The following is a 24,788-nucleotide window of genomic DNA, read 5'->3' on the forward strand; positions in this document are numbered from 1 at the left end:
AAATTCAAATTCAAATTCAAATTTTTATTCAAATTCATATTCAAATTCAAATTCAAATTCAAATTCAAATTCCAATTCGAACACGAACACGAACACGAACACGAACACGAACACGAACACGAACAGCGAACAGCGAACACCGAACACCGAACAGCGAACAGCGAACAGCGAACAGCAAACAGCGAACAGCGAACAGCGAACAGCGAACAAAGAACACGAACACAAACACAAACACAAACTCTCAAAATCAAACACAAACACAAACACAAACTCTCAAAATCAAATTCAAATTCAAATTCAAATTGTAATTCAAATTCAAATTCAAATTCAAATTTTTATTCAAATTCAAATTCATATTCAAATTCAAATTCCAATTCGAACACGAACACGAACACGAACACGAACACGAACACGAACACGAACAGCGAACAGCGAACAGCGAACAGCGAACAGCGAACAGCGAACAGCGAACAGCGAACACAAACACAAATACAAACTCTCAAAATCAAACACAAACACAAACACAAACTCTCAAAATCAAATTCAAATTCAAATTCAAATTGTAATTCAAATTCAAATTCAAATTCAAATTTTTATTCAAATTCAAATTCATATTCAAATTCAAATTCCAATTCGAACACGAACACGAACACGAACACGAACACGAACACGAACACGAACACGAACACGAACAGCGAACAGCGAACAGCGAACAGCGAACAGCGAACAGCGAACAGCGAACAGCGAACAGCGAACACGAACACGAACACAAACACAAACACAAACTCTCAAAATCAAACACAAACTCTCAAAATCAAATTCAAATTCAAATTCAAATTGTAATTCAAATTCAAATTCAAATTCAAATTCAAATTGTAATTCAAATTCAAATTCAAATTCAAATTCAAATTCAAATTCAAATTCCAATTCGAACACGAACACGAACACGAACACGAACACGAACACGAACACGAACACGAACAGCGAACAGCGAACAGCGAACAGCGAACAGCGAACAGCGAACAGCGAACAGCGAACAGCGAACAGCGAACACGAACACAAACACCAACACAAACTCTCAAAATCAAACACAAACACAAACACAAACTCTCAAAATCAAATTCAAATTCAAATTCAAATTCAAATTCATATTCAAATTCAAATTCCAATTCGAACACGAACACGAACACGAACACGAACACGAACAGCGAACAGCGAACAGCGAACAGCGAACAGCGAACAGCGAACAGCGAACAGCGAAAAGCGAAAAGCGAACAGCGAACAGCGAACAGCGAACAGCGAACAGCGAACAGCGAACACGAACACAAACACAAACTATCAAAATCAAATTCAAATTCAAATTCAAATTGTAATTCAAATTCAAATTCAAATTGTAATTCAAATTCAAATTCAAATTCAAATTCAAATTCAAATTTTTATTCAAATTCATATTCAAATTCAAATTCAAATTCAAATTCAAATTCCAATTCGAACACGAACACGAACACGAACACGAACACGAACACGAACACGAACAGCGAACAGCGAACACCGAACACCGAACAGCGAACAGCGAACAGCGAACAGCAAACAGCGAACAGCGAACAGCGAACAGCGAACAGCGAACAGCGAACACGAACACAAACACAAACACAAACTCTCAAAATCAAACACAAACACAAACACAAACTCTCAAAATCAAATTCAAATTCAAATTCAAATTGTAATTCAAATTCAAATTCAAATTTTTATTCAAATTCTAATTCATATTCAAATTCAAATTCCAATTCGAACACGAACACGAACACGAACACGAACACGAACACGAACAGCGAACAGCGAACAGTGAACAGCGAACAGCGAACAGCGAACAGCGAACAGCGAACAGCGAACAGCGAACAGCGAACAGCGAACAGCGAACAGCGAACAGCGAACACAAACACAAATACAAACTCTCAAAATCAAACACAAACACAAACACAAACTCTCAAAATCAAATTCAAATTCAAATTCAAATTGTAATTCAAATTCAAATTCAAATTCAAATTTTTATTCAAATTCAAATTCATATTCAAATCCAAATTCCAATTCGAACACGAACACGAACACGAACAGCGAACAGCGAACAGCGAACAGCGAACAGCGAACAGCGAACAGCGAACAGCGAACAGCGAACAGCGAACAGCGAACAGCGAACACGAACACAAACACAAACTCTCAAAATCAAACACAAACTCTCAAAATCAAATTCAAATTCAAATTCAAATTGTAATTCAAATTCAAATTCAAATTCAAATTCAAATTCAAATTCAAATTCAAATTTTTATACAAATTCAAATTCATATTCAAATTCAAATTCCAATTCGAACACGAACACGAACAGCGAACAGCGAACAGCGAACAGCGAACAGCGAACAGCGAACAGCGAACAGCGAACAGCGAACAGCGAACAGCGAACAGCGAACACGAACACGAACACGAACACAAACACAAACTCTCAAAATCAAATTCAAACTCTCAAAATCAAATTCAAATTCAAAATCAAATTCAAATTGTAATTCAAATTCAAATTCAAATTCAACAGCGAACACGAAAACACGAACACGAACACGAACACGAACAGCGAACAGCGAACAGCGAACAGCGAACAGCGAACAGCGAACAGCGAACAGCGAACAGCGAACAGCGAACAGCGAACAGCGAACAGCGAACAGCGAACAGCGAACAGCGAACAGCGAACACGAACACAAACACAAACACAAACACAAACACAAACTCTCAAAATCAAATTCAAATTCAAATTCACCGAACACCGAACACCGAACACCATCAAATTCAAATTCAAATTCAAACACGAACACGAACACAAACACAAACACAAACACAAACTCTCAAAATCAAATTCAAATTCACCGAACACCGAACACCGAACACCGAACACGAACACGAACACGAACACGAACACGAACACGAACATGAACACGAACACGAACACGAACATAGTCTCAGTAAGTATATGAAACTAATATGAACATTTCCAAAAAAAAGGCCCCTGGGTAGTTTCAGCCCAGGGGCTGTTTATAGTTTTAATTAAAATTGCTTCCGGACCAGAATGTCGAATATAAGGGCGAATATAGTTAGAAAGTCGTTAGAAACAAGTTTTTCTAGTTACATTTTTAGTAGAATTTGGATGTTATAATAGAAAATAAAACACAATTCATTTTTGATAATTTTAATCGAATACACATTTGTTTGACAAAGAATTGAACATAATATAATATTTATACAAAATTAGCTTTTTACGAACTAAAAATATACAAATTTCTTAAAATAAGAGCAACACGGCATATTTTTCAATATTTTTTTTTTTTTTTTGTAAAAAATTAACTGGTTTTAATTAACTTTATTTTCAAAATTATGGTAAATATTTCTGACTTGGTATGAATGCCATGATGCCCTTAAGTATCAATTTACAATTTTATATACAAAGTTTAAAATTATTAATTCAATATACGACCTAACTAATAGCTGTATCATTAAGGCATTACTTGATATTCAATAATTCAACATACAATTACTTTTTAGCGGCAACGAATGAAATACAGATCATAAAAGATAATTCTTGACATATTTACTTTTTTATAATACAGTGTAAACTCTATATAACGACACTCCATTTAACGTCAAACTCCGTATAACGTCAAGATTTCTCGACTTTGGTTGGTTTATATTGTTGTCTATACAATAATACACTCCATATAGCATCACGCTCACTCTAATTAACGACCACAATAAGACATTACCACTAGGAACTAGGACTAGGTTGTACTGAATAAGTTGCCGAAATCAATGAAAATGTAGTTGTGTACATTCTTTTTTACTGACATACCGAAGATTCTCAGAAATGCAGTCGTAGAAAAATAAAGAAAAATTCTGCATGCCGAAGAAAATGGACGATCTGCCAAAAAATTGAAGAAACCTCAATATGAAATTTTTCATAGGCAATGTCAAATTTCATAGGCAATGTCAAAATAATATTCCTGTCTCGGGACCAATCATGCAATTTTCCCTTTCTCTCCATTTAACGACCACTCTCTATAACGTCGAAAAATGCACGGTCCCTTAAGTGACGTTATATAGAGTTTACACTGTATTTTAATTCGAATAATGCTTAAATCTTTTTTTTTATTATGAGTCAATGAGGACTTTAAACAAACATTCATCTCACAAAAGTTACCATTTTCGTTTCATGCGCATGACCACACATGAATTGGCATGTTGACATCCCACTAATATTAAATTTTAAGTTCGTGAGATAGAATTAAATGTTTGTTTTTTTTCGTAATAACTGTAGAAAAGATTTTGAAAAACTTTTCTTTAATAATGGTTCTGCTCAATAGAGGGATTCTAAAGTCGTTACTTGATATAAATGGTCAAAACAGAAAGTTGTTTTTAAAAAGATCTATTTTCGTTTCCATTATATATATATATATATATATGTATATTAAAATGAAAACTGCGTTACAATACATTTAGTTCATTACAAACATGTTCAAACGTGTTTAGATATTCCTCTTAGACGCATATTTGTTATAATTTGTCTGATGTCCGAGTTTAAGAGCGTATACGCACTATGCGGGTAGCCGCATTGCGGGTAGCCGTCCGGCTGACCGCAAGCACAATTATGTACGTAATATTCATTTCTATGCGCACTGCGATGCGGCTACCGCAGACCGCACAGTGCGCATAGAAATGAATATTACGTACATAATTGCTGCTTGCGGTCAGCCGGACGGCTACCCGCAATGCGGCTACCCGCATAGTGCGTATACGCTCTAACATAAGCCGTAAGCTTTCTTTAAATAAGGGCCGGCGCAGATATGGCGGAGCGCATTTTTCATTGTAAAACTATTATCGACATAGTCCTCTTTGAAATAATATTCAAAATTACCTTTCGCATTTGACGCTTCGATGCTCCTCGTGAATAAATTGTTGTTATTTGATTTCGAATTTTATTTCAATGAGGACAAAGTCGATAATAGTTTGACATAATGCGCTCCGCCATATCTGCGCCGGCCCTAAAGGTATGTTTTGTTATTACTATTAGATTACGACCTATTTTTGTTGAGGTGAAGAATTACGAATGTGTTGCCACCACTTTTAAAATATTTTGCTTTAATATACAAATAGGACATTTTAAATGTTTTCGAGATGATTTCACTACTTACAGATTAGGTTCCTGATAGCCGATATTGACTTTGGTAATGGTTACGCTTTGAACTTTTAATTTTAGTTTATAGTTGAAGTATTTCGTCATAAAATCGCAATATATCTCTCTCGCTCTAATTACATACAAATAAGAGAGAGGAGATATATTGCAAAAATATCATTTCAGATCAAATATCGAAGAATATCTGTAGAAGGTTCGAGATCGAATTAATCGTGGTTGTCATAGTTATTCAAATTTGGGCTTAAATAAATGCCTTTTGCCCTTAACATATAATTAATATAACTAATATGACTTGAAATTGATGCAAATATTAGTTTTATCAGCTAAATATTATATACTCAAACGGATTTATAACCCATTTGACGAATAAAATTAATAAATAAACATACATACAATACAATAATTATTATCATGAAAAAAATGACAGAAAACATATCATTCACATACAGTTCAGTCGATTAAAATATCTTATTGAATAATTAGCAAACATAACAAATGATTATAATTATTATTATTTAATATTGAAACCACTGACACTTTTTTTTTAGTTGGAAAGGGGGAGGTGGGGATAATTTTATACTAATTAATTTACCTTTCCCTGACCATTAAGCTCGTTTTTGGGAAATAATGTACTTACAAAAAAATGTTATTAAAAAGCACTTGATTTCACCAATATCCTTTTTTTAAGAAATATATTTGAAAAAAAAAATAAAGATTCGAATTAGAAGAATTTCAAGAAGCATTTAACGGAAAAGAAAAAAAAGTAGAAACATTGAAATAAATCGGTCCGTTTTCAATTTTTTAACAATACTATTGTCCTATAGGTATATATTGATGAAATCAAGTTATGTATTTATTTTATTAAATATTTTTCATAATAATATTATCTTTTAGCCATAAAGACTAAAAGCAATTGCGATTTTCTTTAATATAGCAGTTCCTACTTGTTTTCTAGTCAATTTACAGTTACTGTGATAGATATCGAACCCGCGACCCATCACATATAAGCTTGAAGCTTTTAACAGTCACTTTGTAAACCTACACGCAGGGACGATCAAAACCACGTTAAATATTATAGTCAGATCATAAAACCGACAAAATAGTAAATACATAGTAGAAAAAGCTTTCATGAAAAAATATTTTCGCATTTTTTTTTAATTTGATAAAAAAAATTTAGTGATGTATTATATTGTCAAGAGCAGAAAAAATACTAATTCAACAATATACTGTATAGTTTTTTACCTTTTTATTTAAAAGCATAGTTTTTAAAAGAATAAGTTAAACAAAAAATCAGTTATTACCGAGATTTTAGATATTTTTTTTAAATATTCAAACGTGGTTTAGTTCGCCCCTGCTAAGCACGATTTACATAACAATATTAAAACATTATATATCTATATTACCCCCTATTTAGTAACTCATACATTTTCAGCTATGGCTCCGTTAGAAGTAATGCAAAGTGGAGACATTTTTATTTTATTTAACCAAAGGTAAGCATATATTATTTTCTGTATTTCTACTTATTGATAGAAAAACATTTTAGGTTATTAAATCATCCAATAAAACTAACTCAACTCCAGCAAGAGCATAAAAGTAGGTATTTATATAGGTAATACCTTTTTTTTAATCCTCCACTTTGCACTTGCTCCATTTAAACGCAGACTTAACTCACATACATGTCAATGTCACCGTAAAATTGTGAATACCGTTAGATTACAATCTAACTCGCGAGATTGCTTGACTGTCAAAAAACTGTGATCGATGATTTAATCTCCAAGCGACTACCGACATACAAATCAATTGAGGTCCGATTTTGTATGGCAGTTTTCACTTGGAAACTAAAATCGTCGAGTATCGAAGATTTGTGCTTATTCAACAGGGATGTGCGAGGGATGTGTTTCTACAGAACCATTCATATCGCTTCATTTAGAGTTTGAAGCGATACTATTGGTTCTTTTAAAAATCCGTCGCTACGCGCAAGAAAAAGCACCCTAAATCTTCGATAATCGACGATTTCAGTCTTCAAGCGACTTAGGATCGGCGCAAACGGGCCACCGAACCAAACTTAACACAACCGTGCGCACACAATGTTGTAAACTTATATAAATTTTTAAAGAATAAAATAAATTCGATCGCTCTGGCGGGATCACGGGTGGCTAAGTTGGTCGAATCCCGCCCCGTGATCGATTTTTTTCTATTCTTTATAAATTTATATTTATACAGCATTTTGATGCCATAAAACCAAAAATACCAAATGTCGCGTAATTTTTTCACACGAGTTAAATAGGTAATAACCTAACGGTATTTACAATTTTGGAGCGGCCATAAACTGGCGGCTTGAGCAATTAACGGCTGAGCGGCGTACACGGCCTGCTCAAGCTGTCGCTATAAACCACGCAGTTAACGGCTTGAAGCAGTCGCGACTGCTCGAGCAGTCCGTGTTCGGCAGTGAATGAATGTCTATAGTTCACCGCGCGGTCGCGGCTTCAAGCCGTCGGTCTCAACTGCTTGAAGCGGTCCGCGTACAGCCACCCTTACGGCGACATCCTCACCATACATACGAGTATATACTATATATTATATATTAGTGTCAGCAGGCGAGCTCAGCCTGCGCTAGGGCACCCGGAACGGGACCACGAGGTCCTCGTGGTGTTCTACACGGAGCTCCGATATGGCGGCCGCTGCTTTTTTCACTGCGTTCGTTATCTGTGGGGGGAACAATTAAAAAAAAAAATTGTGATAATTTGCAATAATAATAGAATAAATCACTAAATAGTAATCAATGCTATATAATAACAAAAAAAAATATTCATTTGACCCATAGTAAAAATATTTAATAATATTTGCACATGATACCCGACTATTTGGACTCAGTCCTCAAAATGAATTTAAAAAACCGGCCAAGTGCGAGTCGGGCTCGCGCACAAAGGGTTCCGTAGCAGCAAATATAATAAATTACAGTTAAATCAACCTATCTCAAAAACTATAAGAGATACTTTGATCAAACCAAAAATCGTTGAAAGAGTTAATTAGCATGCATCACCTCTATTTTTTTTAGAATTTTATACCCCGTAGTTATAAAAATAGAGGGGGGGGGACATACTTTTTACGACTTTGAGAGCTGATATCTCAAAAACCGTTCACTTTAAGAAAAATGTTTTTTAGAAAACTTTATATCATTTTAAAAGACCTTTCCATTGATACCCCACACGGGTATGTACATCGAAAAAAAAAATTTCATCCCTCAGTTACATGTATGGGGGGCCCCACCCCCAATTCTTTTTTTTACTATTTAGTGTCATATTTTTGTAGCGGTTCATACAACACATATTCCCATCAAATTTCATCACTGTAGTACTTATAGTTTCCGAGTAAATCGGCTGTGACAGACGGACAGACGGACAGACGGACAGACGGACATGACGAAACTATAAGGGTTCCGTTTTTGCCATTTTGGCTACGGAACCCTAAAAAAGACGTGTGGCACTCAGGGACTGCCGCAGTAAAGCTATTGTATGCTATGCCTTCAAGCCACACCTCCGTGTCCGACGGAGTGGGGAGCGTGAGGTTTTTCGTTACGCAATTTCTGGATTCGGTCCCCGCGCTCAAGGCCCGCGATAGAAACTATGCGATAGCTTAAAAAAATATTCATTTGACCCATTATAAAAATATTTAATGATATTTGGACTCAGTCCTCAAAATAAATTAAAAAAAACGTTTTTCGATAAAACTCATCTGATGTTGAATCGTTTTATAAAGCCTAGTTTACCTATACTACAATTTCTTTGAGATTAAACAGTCTGGCAAAGCGATGTACAAAATTAATGATAAAAATTATGTAGGTTTATTTAAATCAGAAATGAAACTCAAACCTCACTAAAAAGTAAGTAACTAAGTAGATTTAGGGCCGATTTTTCAATGCTTGGATAAAACTTATCCATCCAATAAATTATTACACGATAATATTAAAATGTCACGTAAACTGTCAAATACGGGCAATTAGAATACGTTTTTAAAATGGTAGTTTTATACATTATTCGACGAATAAGTTTTATCCAAGCATTGAAAAATCGGCCCTAATACAAAAATTGTAAATGACTTACCAGTTCTTTGTCAGAGATTTCAGGTGGGGGTCCGTTGAGAATTATTTTAGATTGCGCTGGTGGTACATCTGCCAATAGTTTTGCGGGTACCTGGAAACGAGTATAATTTTATGTCAATATTTTGTGTATAAAATGAACATAAAAATACACATTGACATAATATACAATTACTAGCAGTGTCATTTAGACTATATATTTTCCCATTATTTTAAAAAGGAATATTTTCCCTGTTTTTGTAACATAATTCATTACTGCCCGGTACTATTGGTTGTAGCAGGGTGCAATGTAGTTTATGTGTATATCACCCTCTCAAATAACACAAAAAATGTGATGAAATTTTGTAAATCTTTATCTATGATTGTACAAAACTTCTTTAAAATTCCACTGTTTTTGTGTGAAACAGATTATCATTAGATTATTATCTACAGTTCAGACAGCGATAGATTAAATTTAAAACTTCAAACAATCTGTTAAATAATTAATTCAAACACCATGTTTTAGCTTCACTTAGCTTTATTAGAGAAAAGAACAGTTTACACTTTTACATAATTAACATTGCTAACCGGCATCTGCCATCTTGCCTACTCGAATACAATATCAGTGTTGCCAATATAAATGTACACATATTCCAACACAATCTTCAAGTACTACACAAGTGAAGCCACGAGATCTAGCTAGTATAGTATATATGTACTTACAGGAGGCGGTAAAGCAGCGGCAGCCGCGCGCGCAGTGTATGCACGAACACGCTCGCTGTACGCATTCGCTTCTAGCGAGTACGGGCCTAGCGCGCCCACGTCGATCACGTTACTGGAATTTTTGTATTGAATATTGTAGAAAATGTATTTATAACATTACAATAAATTTAAAATATATAGCGAAAAATTGGAAAAGCGTTTTTTTTTAAAGTGAAACTTTCATTACATCGTCTCAAACTTTTTGGTCTGTGTAGCGCATGTCGCGTGTATCGCGGCTGCTGAGTAGGTATACCTACTCGGCAGCCGACCGTCACGCGACATGCGCTACACAAAGCAGTGTTCGGAACCGTTCGAACAGTTTCACTTTTACCGTGGTTTCATAAAACCACACAACATTTTATTTTGCCTAAGGTCAGTCCAGAATGGATACAAAATTTATCCACTTCAGTCCTGCACTGCATTTCAAAAAATTATGACGAATCCTACTACAAGCTAAAATATACACAAATTAGGTCTACAAGACATTGTAATTTAAAAAAAAAAATACATTGTTTAAACCTAACCTTCTAGGGCAGTAGGACAATCATCCTGTATTATTCAATCCCTAGCAACAAGTTTTGATTACTATGTTATTCAGTTAAAATTGTAATTTATATGTACAATATAGAGTATTTAAAAATACTTGTGACTTTATCCAAATGAAATGAGGCTGTAACTATAGTTCTAAAAAATATCATATTATACAAGTGATAGTTTGGTTTGCAAAGTGGCCATTTTCGATATTAGATGAAGCAAAATGTCAGATAATATGTATTCTAATGATGAAAATAATAAAAAAAAAATGTTAAGTATAGCTATTGTAAAATATTATGCATTTTAAATTCAAGGTGTTGTCTTGATAATAATCAGGAAATGCAATTTTTATCTATATTGCATAGATCAAACATTAAACAAGTGATCTTTTTGTCTGTGCTTATGCAATAAAAAAATATGTTTCTAGTGACTTTGTACAAGATTAAAACTGAATTATCAGGTTTTTGATATTTGATAAAAGATCTATGCAAAGATATTATTACTATGATTTATAAAGCATAAAATACAATATTTGTATCTTTAAAATCAAATAAATATTAAATACCAAAAAAATATGTTAATTATATTTAGTTTTATGGCAAATACATTTTAGAACTTGCATCATGACATTTTAAAAGAATAAAAAGGATTTTTTTTTTTTACATAAACAGATAGAGATTAGAGATGTAAAGTTTATAAAATGCATGCTTATAAACATCTTGTAAGATCTGTATCAAAATGATTAGGGATCTCTTAAGAAGCACATCCTTTCAAATAAATAAAAAATATGATAATCTTTACAATTTTTACATGTACCACAAAATGTGATACAATGAGATTCCCTTTTTTGGTGTTTGATTTAAAAATATAAAGATGAGATTGAGGCAATTGTTTTTTGTTACTATCTAATCCGACGAGATGAGATGAGATTTATTACTTATTGCCACTGAATGTATACTAATTTATGTTGAAATCCCTACTTGCCTACTAATATTATAAATGCGAAAGTAACAGTGTCTGTCTGTCTGTTACGCTTTCCCGCTTAAACCTCTCAACCGATTTTGATGAAATTTGGCAGACAATCTTTAGACCCTGAGAAAGAACATAGGCTACTTTTTATCAAAACACCACGCGGGCGAACCCACGGGCGGAAGCTAGTAATACAATATAATAAATATGTGACATTAGCGAATCATATTCCGTGATGACCCATTGTTCTAATAACTTAACGTCCTTAAATTCGGAGGCCAAGACCCACTTTGGGGTAATATAGTAAGTAAGTAAGTATGTAACGTCTTCAAAGCCGATGAAAACTCACGTAGCAGTCTCATGTAATATCCTATTGAGTGCGCTTTGCTCGTCTGGTTTGCGTGGCGGCGTGGACGCGCACGTCGTCGGCGATGGTGTCTCCTGTTGTTGCTCAGGCACTTCTAGGAGGTGCGTCCGTTCGTTCACTACATTTTCCTGCAATATTATTTATGATATTAAAGTTGGACAAATTCATAATGTTGACATGTTCATTATATTTACTTAAAAAGAATTTGATAAATGATACAAGTCGCTGTTAATTATACTGGTGATGCTATACAGGGTGTCCCACTGTTAGTATACTAAGCTCAAAGGAGGTTATAGTTTTGCATACACTGAGTACGAAAAAAATACTTATAAAATTCCAGACGCATTTTTTTTCAAATGGATGGATTCTTAAAACTCTATGTGTACACCCATAACAAGCAACCAAGCCCAACTTTGCCATCAGCACGTGAGCTATCGTTTAAGATTATGTTTTCATAGACAAAATGCTCATATTAGAGAAGCGGTATATGCCAGCTGCGCGAATCTAGAGAAGAAAACATGAATTTTCAGGAAAAATTTTGCAAAAAATTTTTGACGTAATTTTGTTGTTTAAGTATTTTTTACATGATCAGTGTATGCAAAACTACAAGTCCCTTCGCGCTTAGTATACCAATAGTGGGACACCCTGTATAGTGACACAATATAATAAGCAAGAATTTCAGCAGTCATGTGTGTTCCACAAATGTTTCAAACTTTTGTTACATACACAGAACATAATGTATACTGGAAACTTTAATTTTTTTTTAAGAATATGTGAGGTTATTATCTTTTCTTAGCATAGAACATATAATTATATGCCAGAGGCATCTGCAACTTCAGTAATTTAACAAATTATTATTATTTACACATTTATGATAATGATGTGTGCATGTTATTCAATTCAAATAAGAATAAAACACCAACTTCATTCAATAGACTAGTAACCATGGAAAATATGGACAGTGGAAAAATTTACAATGAAATATGAAGAAACAACATAATATATGTATGCTTTACTAATATACTATGATAAACAAACTTGAAATTTTAATATAAAGAAACAAAAACCATATTACCATAATATACACAATCATTTCACATAACAGAAATATGGAAAAATGATATAAAAATCAACAACAATACAATAGTAATGATAATATTCCAAACATAACATGTATATTTGCGTGGGGAATGACTCATCATACAAACCACTGTACATAGAAAAATATTCAATACACAGTAAATAGCCATTAATTTTACATCACAGTATATAATATATAAATAAACCTGCACTTCAAGGTTGTTAATTAATTTGATTTAGTTACGTCCACTTTATTTAAGTCTTTAACCTTATTTAATTGCCCCACTTATAGCAAGTAAGAATTGGTGTCAATATAAAGAACACACCACAATAAAAATTCCAATAACCTGTAGTTTTATATAATGATTCATAACAAAGTTCTTTGTAACATGTAACTAACTAGTTGGAGTGCATGAGAAACAATTTAAATGAAGGAATATCATTGACTCCAATACAGTTCCAGGTTCAATGGTTAGTTTAAGATAAAAAGGCAATCAACTGGGAAATAATGATAACAATGCTCTTGCTTTACTGACAGTTTGACGGAAGTACAAAAACTCGTATGAATAACAACAGTATCAACATTTGCACAATAGCGATTACTACAATAAGTAGGTAGGTGATCACACATTAATAAATAGGGGATCTACATGTGTAAATCTAGTAAAAATACCTGAGGATCTGAATCTTTGTGGCATATACTATAACAGCACCCCATGACTGCACTTTTTAGGAAATCGAAGCATGTATGCAACGTACAGTTTTCACCGTCCGACTGCATAAATATTTTGTTACTTTGCCGATATAAATAGAAATTGATGATATCCGTTGTTCGCAATGAAAACGAAATTTTAATAGTATACGTCAATTTCTACTTAAAAACATGACACAGTTGACATTAAAGTCAAATGTCATGTCAAGTGTCAAATGATTTGACATTAAAAGATGTTAGCTGTTTTTGCCGCGTTCGCACGCTTGCCAAACCTAGGCCAAACCTCATTCCTCAACCTAGCCGTATCAAATTCAAAAGTCTGGATGGATGATGATGGTTTGTGATGGCTAGCAAGTGTTTGTAGCAATGCTCTAAGCTTGTAGCCGATCCAATCAAATATCGAATTCTTCACAAATCAAAGGGAATTTGCCGCAAGTGCTTGTGATACGTCTGCACCTGTGGTAACCGCCTACAGCCGCCGAGTGAAGGTGTGGAGCCTTTGTGGAGCGAATTACTGCGCATGGATAATGTCGCAGCCGTTATACTAATTCTGTGCAGGGTTCTTCTAGTGCTAAAGAAATTTCCCGTTGGTTTTACTAAACTTCTTCTTCTTTCTTTCCTCCCAGTTAGGACGAATTCTGCCTGTACTATACTTGATATAGATTTTTTTTTATCTGGCTCCTTTACTTCCGGTGATGTGTCACCCAGATGTCACATTTCCATCAGAATTGACAAATTTTATTCATCACTTTGACATCCAAGACAATCTCGTTGACAATTGACATGCAATTGACTAATCTCAACGTATCTCAAGGAACACGTCTCGATTTGCTTGTTGTGTATTTTCAACGATATAGTTATTTTAATTTCTGTGATAAACAAATTTTAAAAACAATGATAAGATATCGCGGCAAGAAAACCGTTATAGATAAAGTAAAAGAGTTGGATGCGTTTGCAAAAGTCCCTGATGAATACGTGGATAGTACACCGGTAGGAGGGACGTTTTCGATAATAAGCTTTATAATTATAATGTACCTAGTATACAGTGAAGTTAGTTATTTTCTAGATAGCAATTTAGTGTTTAAATTCATGCCAGATACAGATATGGATGAAAAACTTCGTATAAATATTGACATTACAGTGGCAATGCCATGTTCTAACTTAGGAGCCGATATTCTGGACTCCACGTCCCAAAGCGTGTTTGGCTTTGGTGAATTACAGGAAGAGGATACGTGGTTTGAGCTGACACAAGAACAACAGGATGCATTTGACGCAGTAAAATATATAAATTCTTATTTGAGAGAGGAATACCATTCACTATGGCAGTTACTTTGGAAGAAGGGCCATGGATCTGTGAGGGCTACAATACCGCCAAGAAAAACTAAACCAAATCGTCGACCAGATGCATGTAGGCTTCACGGAGTTCTAACATTAAATAAAGTAGCTGGCAACTTTCACATAACTGCTGGAAAAAGTTTACATCTACCGAGGGGTCACATTCATTTAAACATGTTGTTTGACGATACACCACAAAATTTTAGTCACAGAATACACAGACTCAGCTTTGGTAGTCCAGCCAATGGGGTTATTTATCCACTAGAAGGTGATGAAAAGATTACCCATGATGAAAACATGCTTTATCAATACTTCCTTGAAGTTGTACCAACAGATGTGGATACTACATTTGAGTCAATAAAGACTTTCCAATATTCTGTTAAGGAATTGGAGAGACCAATAAGTCACGCTAGGGGCTCTCATGGAGTTCCCGGCCTTTTTTTTAAATATGATATGGCAGCGCTAAAAATTAAAGTGTACCAAGAAAGAGAAAATCTTTTACAGTTTATGTTAAGACTGTTTTCAATTATAGGTGGTATATATGTTATTATAGGTTTTATTAACACAGTAGTGCTTTCAGTAAGAACTGCATTTGTGAAAAAAGCTGCTCCTGATGTTTATCATCGAATAAATGAAAAGCCAATGCCTGTACAACTAAATCCTTTACTAGTAGCACAAAATTTAGATATACCTGATGGACGTTTAATAAGACAATGATATTTATTGAAATTTAGGTTTTAAGCATAAAATGAATCTGTATATAAAAGAGATTTTGTAAATGTATTATTTTGACATTCTTCAGTAATCATAAATAGAGTAATCAATGTATTTTTACTGGTATTCATAAGAATTAAATGTAAATATACTGGTATTTTAAATTGAGTTGATTTATTTTATTTTGAAGATAAGATTTTGCCAAGTATATAAAATGTACAAAGGTGGCACATAGCAAATTATGCTGTTTATTTAATTCAATATGTTTTTAAAGTTTCTGTACAATAATATAATGAGAAATTCATATAAATTAATTTCAATTACTTATTGTAAGTACATAATAATAATAATAAATAAAGTCTGATATTATAATATTCAAATATATTTTTCTTTTATATATTAAAGTTTCATTACTTACTATGCATACAGTTTTTTATATTACGTATAAATGTGTAATAAATAAATATGTTAAATGCTTAGTTGAATTATAAATCTGGTACTTATGTATCTCTGACCTTATGTGATAATATAAGAACCTAATCTTACTTGCTGAACTGTGACAAGCTTGTAACAAATCATTCTATGTACTAAATAATTTGGAAAATCCAAAAGTGCACGCCTCATAATTTTTTTTTAATAAATATTTATTAATTATTATTTTTGTTTATTTAATAACAATTAAACCACATCGAATCAGACCCTGAAAAATGAAAGGGTTCTATTCCTGAGCATACTCAAGCGTAAGAGAAAAAAAAAGACTCGATTAGTCATAGTAAAGTATTTCGGTCGCTATTGTGTTAACAAGAAAAAGGATCCGCACATACAGACACACGGACGTCCAAGACAGAACTTTTTTAAACTGTTTTTTAACTAGTTTAAATAACAAAAATGACATCAAAAATATCATGAACGTTAAAAATAGTGTTTTTTCTTAATATGTGTGTGTATGTATTATCTTACAAGTGCAATGTATGATACATAAAGACATTTTAAGTTTGAAAAATCAGATGTTTTGCGCGAAGTGACAGTAGTACCCACCTCAACGCTTCGCTTATGAGGCGTGCAATACACTTCTCTCTTAAAAGAAATACCTAAGTTAAAATGATAGTTTTGTGAAAGATAATCTGCAATTAAATTCATTGAAATACAATTTATTATTAGGCACTTATACATATTATATAGAACTTAACTAACTAGGGTAATCATTTTCCACCAGCAATTATTCGCAAAATTGTTATCTGATTGCTTAGTGATATAAATAAATAATGATAAATTCATTAGTAGAATATCATTGTTATTGATAACATTATAAACATACTATTTTTCTTACTGTTCGAAACATATGTTTTACATATGTAAAGCCTACATTATTGAAGTAAATATGAAACAATAAATTTAATTATTAGGTATTTATTTAGTTGTGTGATTTATACAGGTGCTAAAAAGTTTATTTCGCATCTAGGGAAAGGGGGCAGGATGGCACCTATGGTGAACGGTCATATTTCGCGCTCTTTCTAGCCCAAGCGCTAATTATATTATGTGTCCTTTTCGTTCATTCTTCTCAAAGCGCGACCACCGAGTCGAGACGAAAGCAAAGTTGCGACTGCCGACTAGACGCTGCCATTCGCGCGGCGGCATCGCCCCAACAAGTTGTGTCGTTGATTTCAAACGTATTCCGACATCCGAAGTTTTGAACTTTTCTCCAGTGGCCCAGAGTTGTAAAACTACTTTATAACCTCAAAAATATGAGTGCGGTGCTTTAGTGATTGAGTCGTTTAGTGTTTGTGCTGTGTGTATTCTTTTGCAATTGCAATTTACCGTTTCAATTGAACGTTACTGTTTTGTTGAGCGTAATAAGTTCGCCTAACGAGAGAGGGCCGTATATGGTTGATGCTTTGGTCTGGCGATCATCGGCGAAAGTAGACCTTTTGGTTCATAAGGACACGGCTGGCAACTAACTCGAAACAACGCGTTTCGCGTTCAGTTGCAAGAAGGTGAGTGGCTTTTCGACATTACCTACTTATTTACTTTGCCAATTACAGTTAACTCAAGTTTTTACCATAATTATTTTGCACATTTAATGAACGTTAAGTTGAATATTATGATTAATGATTATACACTCGATATCCACGTAACGTAACAATGAAGTCTGCATTTTAGGGTTGATATTGAATAACGTCTACCTAACATAAAAAAATAAAAGAAACAGCCACTTTTCTAACAGAGCAACGGCTTATTATCCACGCAGTTGATAGAACTTTATCTAAGTTACATGAAATATATTTACAGAGAATTAAAAATTTAAAATACTCAAACAGGATTCCATAATCCTGTTTAATTCCATCAGCTGAACTTTCTGTTGCCATTCATAGCATCGTCGACTGTAGGTCAGTGCCCTATACCCTACCTGTTGACTTGCCGTTCCCCCGTCAAGCCGGTTCTCCCACACCGACTGCGGTCTAACTGAAAAAATATGTCAGGTTTCAATTCCACACTAAATCCAATAGTCATAAGTCTAACATCGTCTAACAAACTTTACTTTTCTGAACACACGACGACAGAGAACAGACACAGACGAAAACCGAAAACTGAAATCCGAATTCCAAATGTTCCATTTTTAAAAATAGCACGATTTGTTAGTTGACATATAAGGAATTGTTTGCAGATAATTAAAACTAATGACGTATAATTATGGGCGAAAGATAACGGTATCTCAGCAAATGTGGCATTTTATTGCATTTTGTGTTAGATATATAGATGGATTTTTAATGTCTTTTAAACAGTATCGTAACCACACACAACTAGCAAATTATATATTTTATGAATTTTAAGTCATGTTCATCAAATAAGGCATGACTTCGACACAAAACCAACCAGAAAGGAAACGAATTCATGTTGCTCTGCTTTTATTACTTCCAAAAAACTAATTGTACCTATGCCAGTTTTTGTACGACAATTCAAGGTCGTTGTGACTCAACGTTGGGTTTCTTATCTCAACTGTTTACAAAGTTTTGTTGATTCTAGCCACCTGCGAGTAAAAGGGTCTTAATTTACTTTGAAATGTTACCTACTTTCCTTTGTGTTGACGTTTTACGAAACTTTGATACATTTTTGTATGAAAAAAATAAATTACAGCTACTTCATGTTTTCACTATAGTTTTTGGCTTCACTTTATCGTTCCAAGTTCAAATCCCTTCAATATTTTGCGCTTAAAAAAGAAGGTAGTTTATGTCTGTCTGTCTTTAGTCTCTACTCTGTACCTTGAGCATAGACTAATAATATCCAATGCCTCATCCATCCTTTCTCTAAAGCACTGTGTTTATATTTCGTCGATTATGTGGGTGCATATTATTAAATCAATTTTAACCCCTCAAAGGGGTTACGCGTGAAAATCTACTGACATACAAAGTTCTAAGCTATAATATTCGAAGAGATCAAATCAGACATAAAACCGGAATACCCAATAAAAAATTAGTTTCGCATTTTTAATCATATTATGACTCATCCGTTGAATTAATTATTTATAACGAAATGTATGATAACGTTTGGTTAAATCACCGAATATATGTTACTAATTCATTTAACTGATTAATTATGCAAAATTAGTTTAACTTGTATCAGACATCAGTTTCCTATACTTAATTACCTAATTGGATGTTGATTGATTTAAATAGGTACCTACCTACCATTTTTCACATTATTTCTAAGAACATGTTGAGTCAAAAAAAACCTATGTCTTAAAATAACAGACAAAAAGTGGACAAATAATGGACTTGGCTTTCTATCATATATCGCGTACAGGAAAATCAATAGAAGACTATGTTCTTGAAAATCTGACACTATCCGTTAAACAATACCCTCTCTGGTGGAGGGATCAAATGTCTAGACAAGTAGGAACTTCAACCCGCATCCTGCTTGTAAACTGTCAATAAGTTGTTTAGAATAAGGTTGCAGCTGCTTTTCATTCGTTACTCATTCAACCCACGGCTATTGTTTCAATTTACGTTAATATCAAGTAGGAACATAATTTTCTGCTAACTACCAGTCTGCCTGCAACTAATAGTCTTCGTCTTCCGCAACAGCTTTGGTTTGCCTGGATAAGAATAAAGAGCCTTTACTACGCCTTCGTCTTCGATACCAGTGCTCGAAATGCTTAATCACGATAATTGCTTATTGCCTTCAGTCAGCCAAAAGAGACTACTGAAGAAAGTTCATGTAAAAATCAAAATAACAATGATAATATGTTTACTGACCGATTGTGGACTGTGGTGGAAATCCTTGAGGGAGGCCTTTGTCCAGCAGTGGACGTCCCACGGCTGAAACGAAAATGTTTACTGATTTAAACTGGGTTTCAGTATTTAGAACCTAATTTATAACAATAATCTATGTAGTAGAAACAATCAAGAAGTCTTATCCCAAAGGAAAAAACAATACACATAAAAACAGGTCTGTTTGCAGAATAAAGATTAAGTACAATTTGGGCTAAACGACACAATCTTTACGAGCTAAGCTGTAACATGATGTAAAGTAAAGTAATAATGCTCAATCAAATCTAGTACCTCTAGGACATGACTAACACCAGCAACGGTGACATATCATTAACAATTAATCTTGAAGACGTCATCAGCTCGGCATGTAACATTTTACCTTGTATGGCGAATTTTTCCACATCACATACTGTAGGTAATCTACCTTTGTTTAACCATTAATGGGTGTAAAGGTTAACAAGTTGATAAGTAACGTTTCGCTTACAATTGAAATATTTTTAGCTGGTTCTATATTCTCTTTATGTAATATGTGAGTAACCTCTACTTAATATTCTAGGTTAAAATTAAGAGAAGGACAATAAGTTTTTATATTGGAAAGCTGCTTCCGAGGTTGGTACATTCAGTAAAAATCAAGCTATGTATAATTCGCATCGGATAAGGATCTGCTGCATATTGCAAGTTGAGTAAGCAAAATAAAACACAAAGTGATGTTGATCTTTGCAATTCTTTTCTCGTTTTCCACCAATTCTCATACAAAACCTTTCATCAGATAAAATCGATGTTAACGCACGTGACGCGGCGGCTTTTTTTGATAAATTGGGATTCTGGGGTAAAGTACAAACGTGTCGTATTGTCACGGCCAGCTATTTTCCTCCAAACTCAACCGGGCCGCGTTGCCCAAATCTAAATATCGCCATAACCGTTTATAGCGAAAAAACCATTTCAAAATACGCCGTACACAACTGGAGAGTACCCAAAATTGGTAGTTCGTGTAAAAATCCCACGACTTCCGTGTCCGTGACGCTGAATTGATAGTAAAACACGAATTTGATGGTTTATCGGCACTTATACGTTTTGTGGGAAGCCATAATAGTAAATTCCGTAGCGAATACTTTATCAAGACTCGCTTTTATTGGCGTCGTACTTTGTAGGTATGAGTACAGCGCTGGTAATGCGTCACATGTCTGTAGTAGGTTTATGACTGATTTTACGAATCATTGAATTGGACATAAGTACTATTTATATCTCTGCACAAATGGAGCTGTGTACTATAAGATCGCTCTTTGACAAAAGAAATCAATATAAAGTGGCCTATACATAAACCGTAAATTAGGTTTTTCTAAATATTTTATTGTAAATCCTCTCATCTCGCGATGAAGATGAAAGATAGTATAAGCTTATTTTATTTTTATCCGTAAGAGCAAGTCAATGGTCCTCCTATAGAGGTCAGTGATATGTAACATAATATAACAATAGAGCAAAGAGAATGTCTAGATTTATTGTGATCTGTATTTCTTAGTTGCAGTCGTGCATGCAACAATTATAAATACGCAATTTCGCATGCGATTTTTTATACCTCGGTGGATCATCTTGACAAATGACGGTAGATAACTTTTCAATAACTAAAAAGTTTCCGAGAATTTCTTGCTAGATTGAAAAGCGAAGAAATTTTACTGTACAAATAAAACTTAAACCAGCAATCGTATTTATAAAGCCTTTCAAATATCGTCGATGATGAGGGTATTTTACAAAATACCCTTTTAGATATAGGTACATAAAATTGTATTATGGCCAATAGCAAAGTATGAGGAGTAATACAGATTATAGAGCAATCAAATATATGCCGTATGCACATAAGTTTCGAGTGGCCTTTGTTCTCGATGACTGGTATCGCACCCATTGTTGTTAAAGTACTTGTAATGCGGTATTATGTTCCGATTTATTTCATTTCACTACACATTACACAGATTGAAATAACACAAAAAAGTATCAATTTAGAAGTTATTTAAGTATTAACGCAGAAGCCGGGCATAAAATGCCAAGATGCTGCTACCAAAATTCGTTAATTCGTTCGTCGATTATATTCCTTGAAGTACGAGGATGGTTCTTATGTAGAGAAAACGTAAATATGTTCCACGGGCGAAGCCGGGGCGGACCGCTAGTCTAAAATAAAAACAAAAATACTCTCTATGAAAAGCAGATACCTAACGTTTGATACTGAGAACCAATGTACAAAATATTGAACAAAATAATTGATGACTTTGTGAATCACCTTTATTCAATACAGCAACAAAAAATATTAATAGTGTGTAATATTTACACTTTATAGTATAAAATAACATTAACAGTGACGTGGGAAAACTAGTGATTATATAAGTATTTTGAGATTAAACTTACTCTTAGCACGAGGGAGCGGCAGGTTTCGTCGTTCATCACAGCTATATAGTTTTGAAAATATACTTATTTTTTTGTTGGCAGCGTTGATAACATAGACAAATGACAATACAAACTATTTAAGTAATTTTGACATGTGAAACTATTCGCGGGAAGATTTGAAAAAAACTACAGTTGTTAAAAGAATAAGTACAAAAAATTGTACACTGGGCGGTTATTACTATAAACTATATGACAGAGCTGGGTCAGATAGCACTATTTTATTTTGTACAAAATTTTGTACGCGGGGTCTTAGGAGGATAAAGCTGTATCTATGAAACGAAGGTCGCAGATCATCGTTGGATGCTGCCGAAACATTTTAGGATATTACAAATTTCATAAAATATATATGTATGAATTTCCGAGCTTGATTTTCCGTCCCAGGAGAGTTAACACTATTCTACCAAGATGCAGACAAATTTACCTCAGATAATGACCATAGACCTTGTACAAGAGTGTCCTTCTAGCCACAGTGTATAAATCTAAATGCGATCATGACATGTACGCAAGTAATTAAGGTGCGTTAACTTAAGCCAGAGATCGCGACAAAAACTCCGACGCACGATTGATCGCACGCCACACTTTCTGAGTAAGAATTCAGAGTCGTCACGTTATGTTGGGTGATGGAACCTTTTCTGAGCTTGTTATCCTTATCAGTAATGACTAATAGATGTTAATTTGTATTATAAAGAGTTCTAGGTAGTGCATTATTGAGCAAAATTAGTAGGAGCTGGTCTGACACGTAAATTTTATAGAAAGTATTCATTGAAGCATATATAGGTACAATTATTTCGGTGATAAGGTCGATACCTATAGTAACCTTTTTCTTAGCCTGTTAGCCTGTAATGAGCAATAGCGTAAACGTTTTTATTAGTAATACTTCTGGGCATTTCTTGTGCCTATTAGGCAAATCGATTAGCAGAAGATGGTACCATTACGGTTAAAGAATCCCAAGATACAAGCCATTGTTACACAATTTCGGTAATAAGGTAATATAATTGGAATTCGGCGGAGGACGTTCGGTTAAATCCCGGATCGAGATGGCGGCAATCCCGCAACAAAATCCCTTATCCAATCCTAGAATCCCTGGATCCATTACGTGACGTGTAGACTTATGATAAATACTACGAAGAATATTCTATTATATTAAAGTCTGTATTAAATATTGTGTGAGGTGTTTAGAAGTTTGTTTTTACGACCTGGGGCCTAATTTATGACCTCTTATTTCCAGGCAGTTTACGCCCTGAATTGAGCTGACTGGCAAATTCATATTGCATTCACCAGCCATGGTCATTGCGAACCTATCACTTGAAATAATAACTGGTTGCTTATTATTTCAAGGGATAGGTTACGGTTAAGGTTAACCTTTGCACTGTTATGCTTAGACTTTCAGGTGTTTAATAATATTTATATTCGTTTGTTCTGTTCGTTAGCCAGCTAGATATAATGTTCGTCACGGGGGGTCGAATGTGTGACCAGATGTATAGCTTACACCAAACCACTTCACATTTTTTAACTTTTGTTTTAGCGTGATGAGTGATGACTATTGTATTGTATATAGTTATTGGCCAATTCAAGTTAATATTCTAATTTTAATCTTGACTCAGTGAGAAAGTTGCAGATAGGCATAAAAATACATATTAAGTTCGTACGTTTATTGAGAGTGACAAATACAATGAAGAAATCCTTGGATAAAAGAGAAACTAATGTGGAGTGAGAAAATCTAATAATAGATGTAAATCCGCAGCTTAATTCGCCACCATTGGAAATTTATACATGTAAGCCTATTTGCTTCACTTCTGTGACTGCCACTGGGTTATATCGCTAACTCTGAAGCTAAGGTCATGTATTTATACGTATTACTAAGGGGATTATACTACGTAATAATGGACTGTATGAATATAAAAAAAATGTATGCGTGTACTAGTGTAAACACGTAAGAAGTGAAATTTCTTTAAGATCTTATTTTTCAAAAAATAATTTACTATATATGCAACTTTACAGACATACGTCAATCACGCTTGTAAGGGATAAAAACAAGATGGCGCGTAACGGAAAAATGGTACACTAAATTTTTTCCAACCCCGATAAAGAAGTTTCACTTCAAATACTGTTGCAAACAAACCCTTTGAAGCATTTGAACAAAAACATTGTTTGGAAGAAATAGTTTTTAAACGATAAAGTAGAAAGCTAATAGTATCACTTTATACATCTACTTTAGTTTAGTTTTGTATTCGAGTGCAATATATATTGAATTAGTAAATTAATCTATAAATGCATTTTTTTCCGATAGAAAACCTTCACTA

At 34.0% G+C, this 24,788-nt stretch overlaps 3 protein-coding genes across 5 annotated transcripts in view; 2 read left to right on the forward strand and 1 right to left on the reverse strand.

Moving 5' to 3' along the window:
• Positions 1-7,379: 7,379 nt before the first annotated feature.
• Positions 7,380-13,906, reverse strand: Lamtor1 (Late endosomal/lysosomal adaptor, MAPK and MTOR activator 1). 3 transcript variants are annotated; one of them, XM_090116857.1, is made up of 5 exons: positions 13,694-13,906; positions 11,923-12,068; positions 10,032-10,143; positions 9,334-9,423; positions 7,380-7,936 (listed from the first exon to the last, which is right to left on the reverse strand). In XM_090116857.1, exons 1-5 carry the CDS (start codon positions 13,799-13,801, stop codon positions 7,844-7,846), a joined length of 549 nt encoding a protein of 182 aa, XP_089972983.1. In that variant the 5' UTR covers positions 13,802-13,906; the 3' UTR covers positions 7,380-7,843. The 3 variants fall into 3 exon arrangements, with proteins under 3 accessions (XP_089972983.1, XP_089972984.1, XP_089972985.1); XM_090116858.1 differs by lacking the exon at positions 13,694-13,906 and adding an exon at positions 13,368-13,602; XM_090116859.1 differs by lacking the exon at positions 13,694-13,906 and adding an exon at positions 13,016-13,147.
• A 638-nt stretch (positions 13,907-14,544) lies between these two features.
• LOC149897015 (endoplasmic reticulum-Golgi intermediate compartment protein 2) lies at positions 14,545-16,128 on the forward strand. Its single transcript, XM_090116917.1, has one exon. The coding sequence runs from the start codon at positions 14,627-14,629 to the stop codon at positions 15,782-15,784; it is 1,158 nt and encodes a 385-aa protein (XP_089973043.1). The 5' UTR covers positions 14,545-14,626; the 3' UTR covers positions 15,785-16,128.
• Positions 16,129-17,380: 1,252 nt separating this feature from the next.
• The window catches only part of LOC149897016 (uncharacterized), a 74,701-nt gene continuing 67,293 nt past the window's right edge, over positions 17,381-24,788 (forward strand). Inside the window, exon 1 of the mRNA XM_090117018.1 lies at positions 17,381-17,775. The gene's annotated coding sequence lies outside the window, so the exon portion shown is untranslated. The remainder of the gene's footprint in view (positions 17,776-24,788) is intronic.

This window comes from Colias eurytheme, chromosome 26 (genome assembly GCF_061535395.1).
Source record: "Colias eurytheme isolate Ceu_HAF_F1 chromosome 26, ilColEury1 Martin Lab GWU primary, whole genome shotgun sequence".
Lineage (NCBI taxonomy): Eukaryota > Metazoa > Arthropoda > Insecta > Lepidoptera > Pieridae > Colias > Colias eurytheme.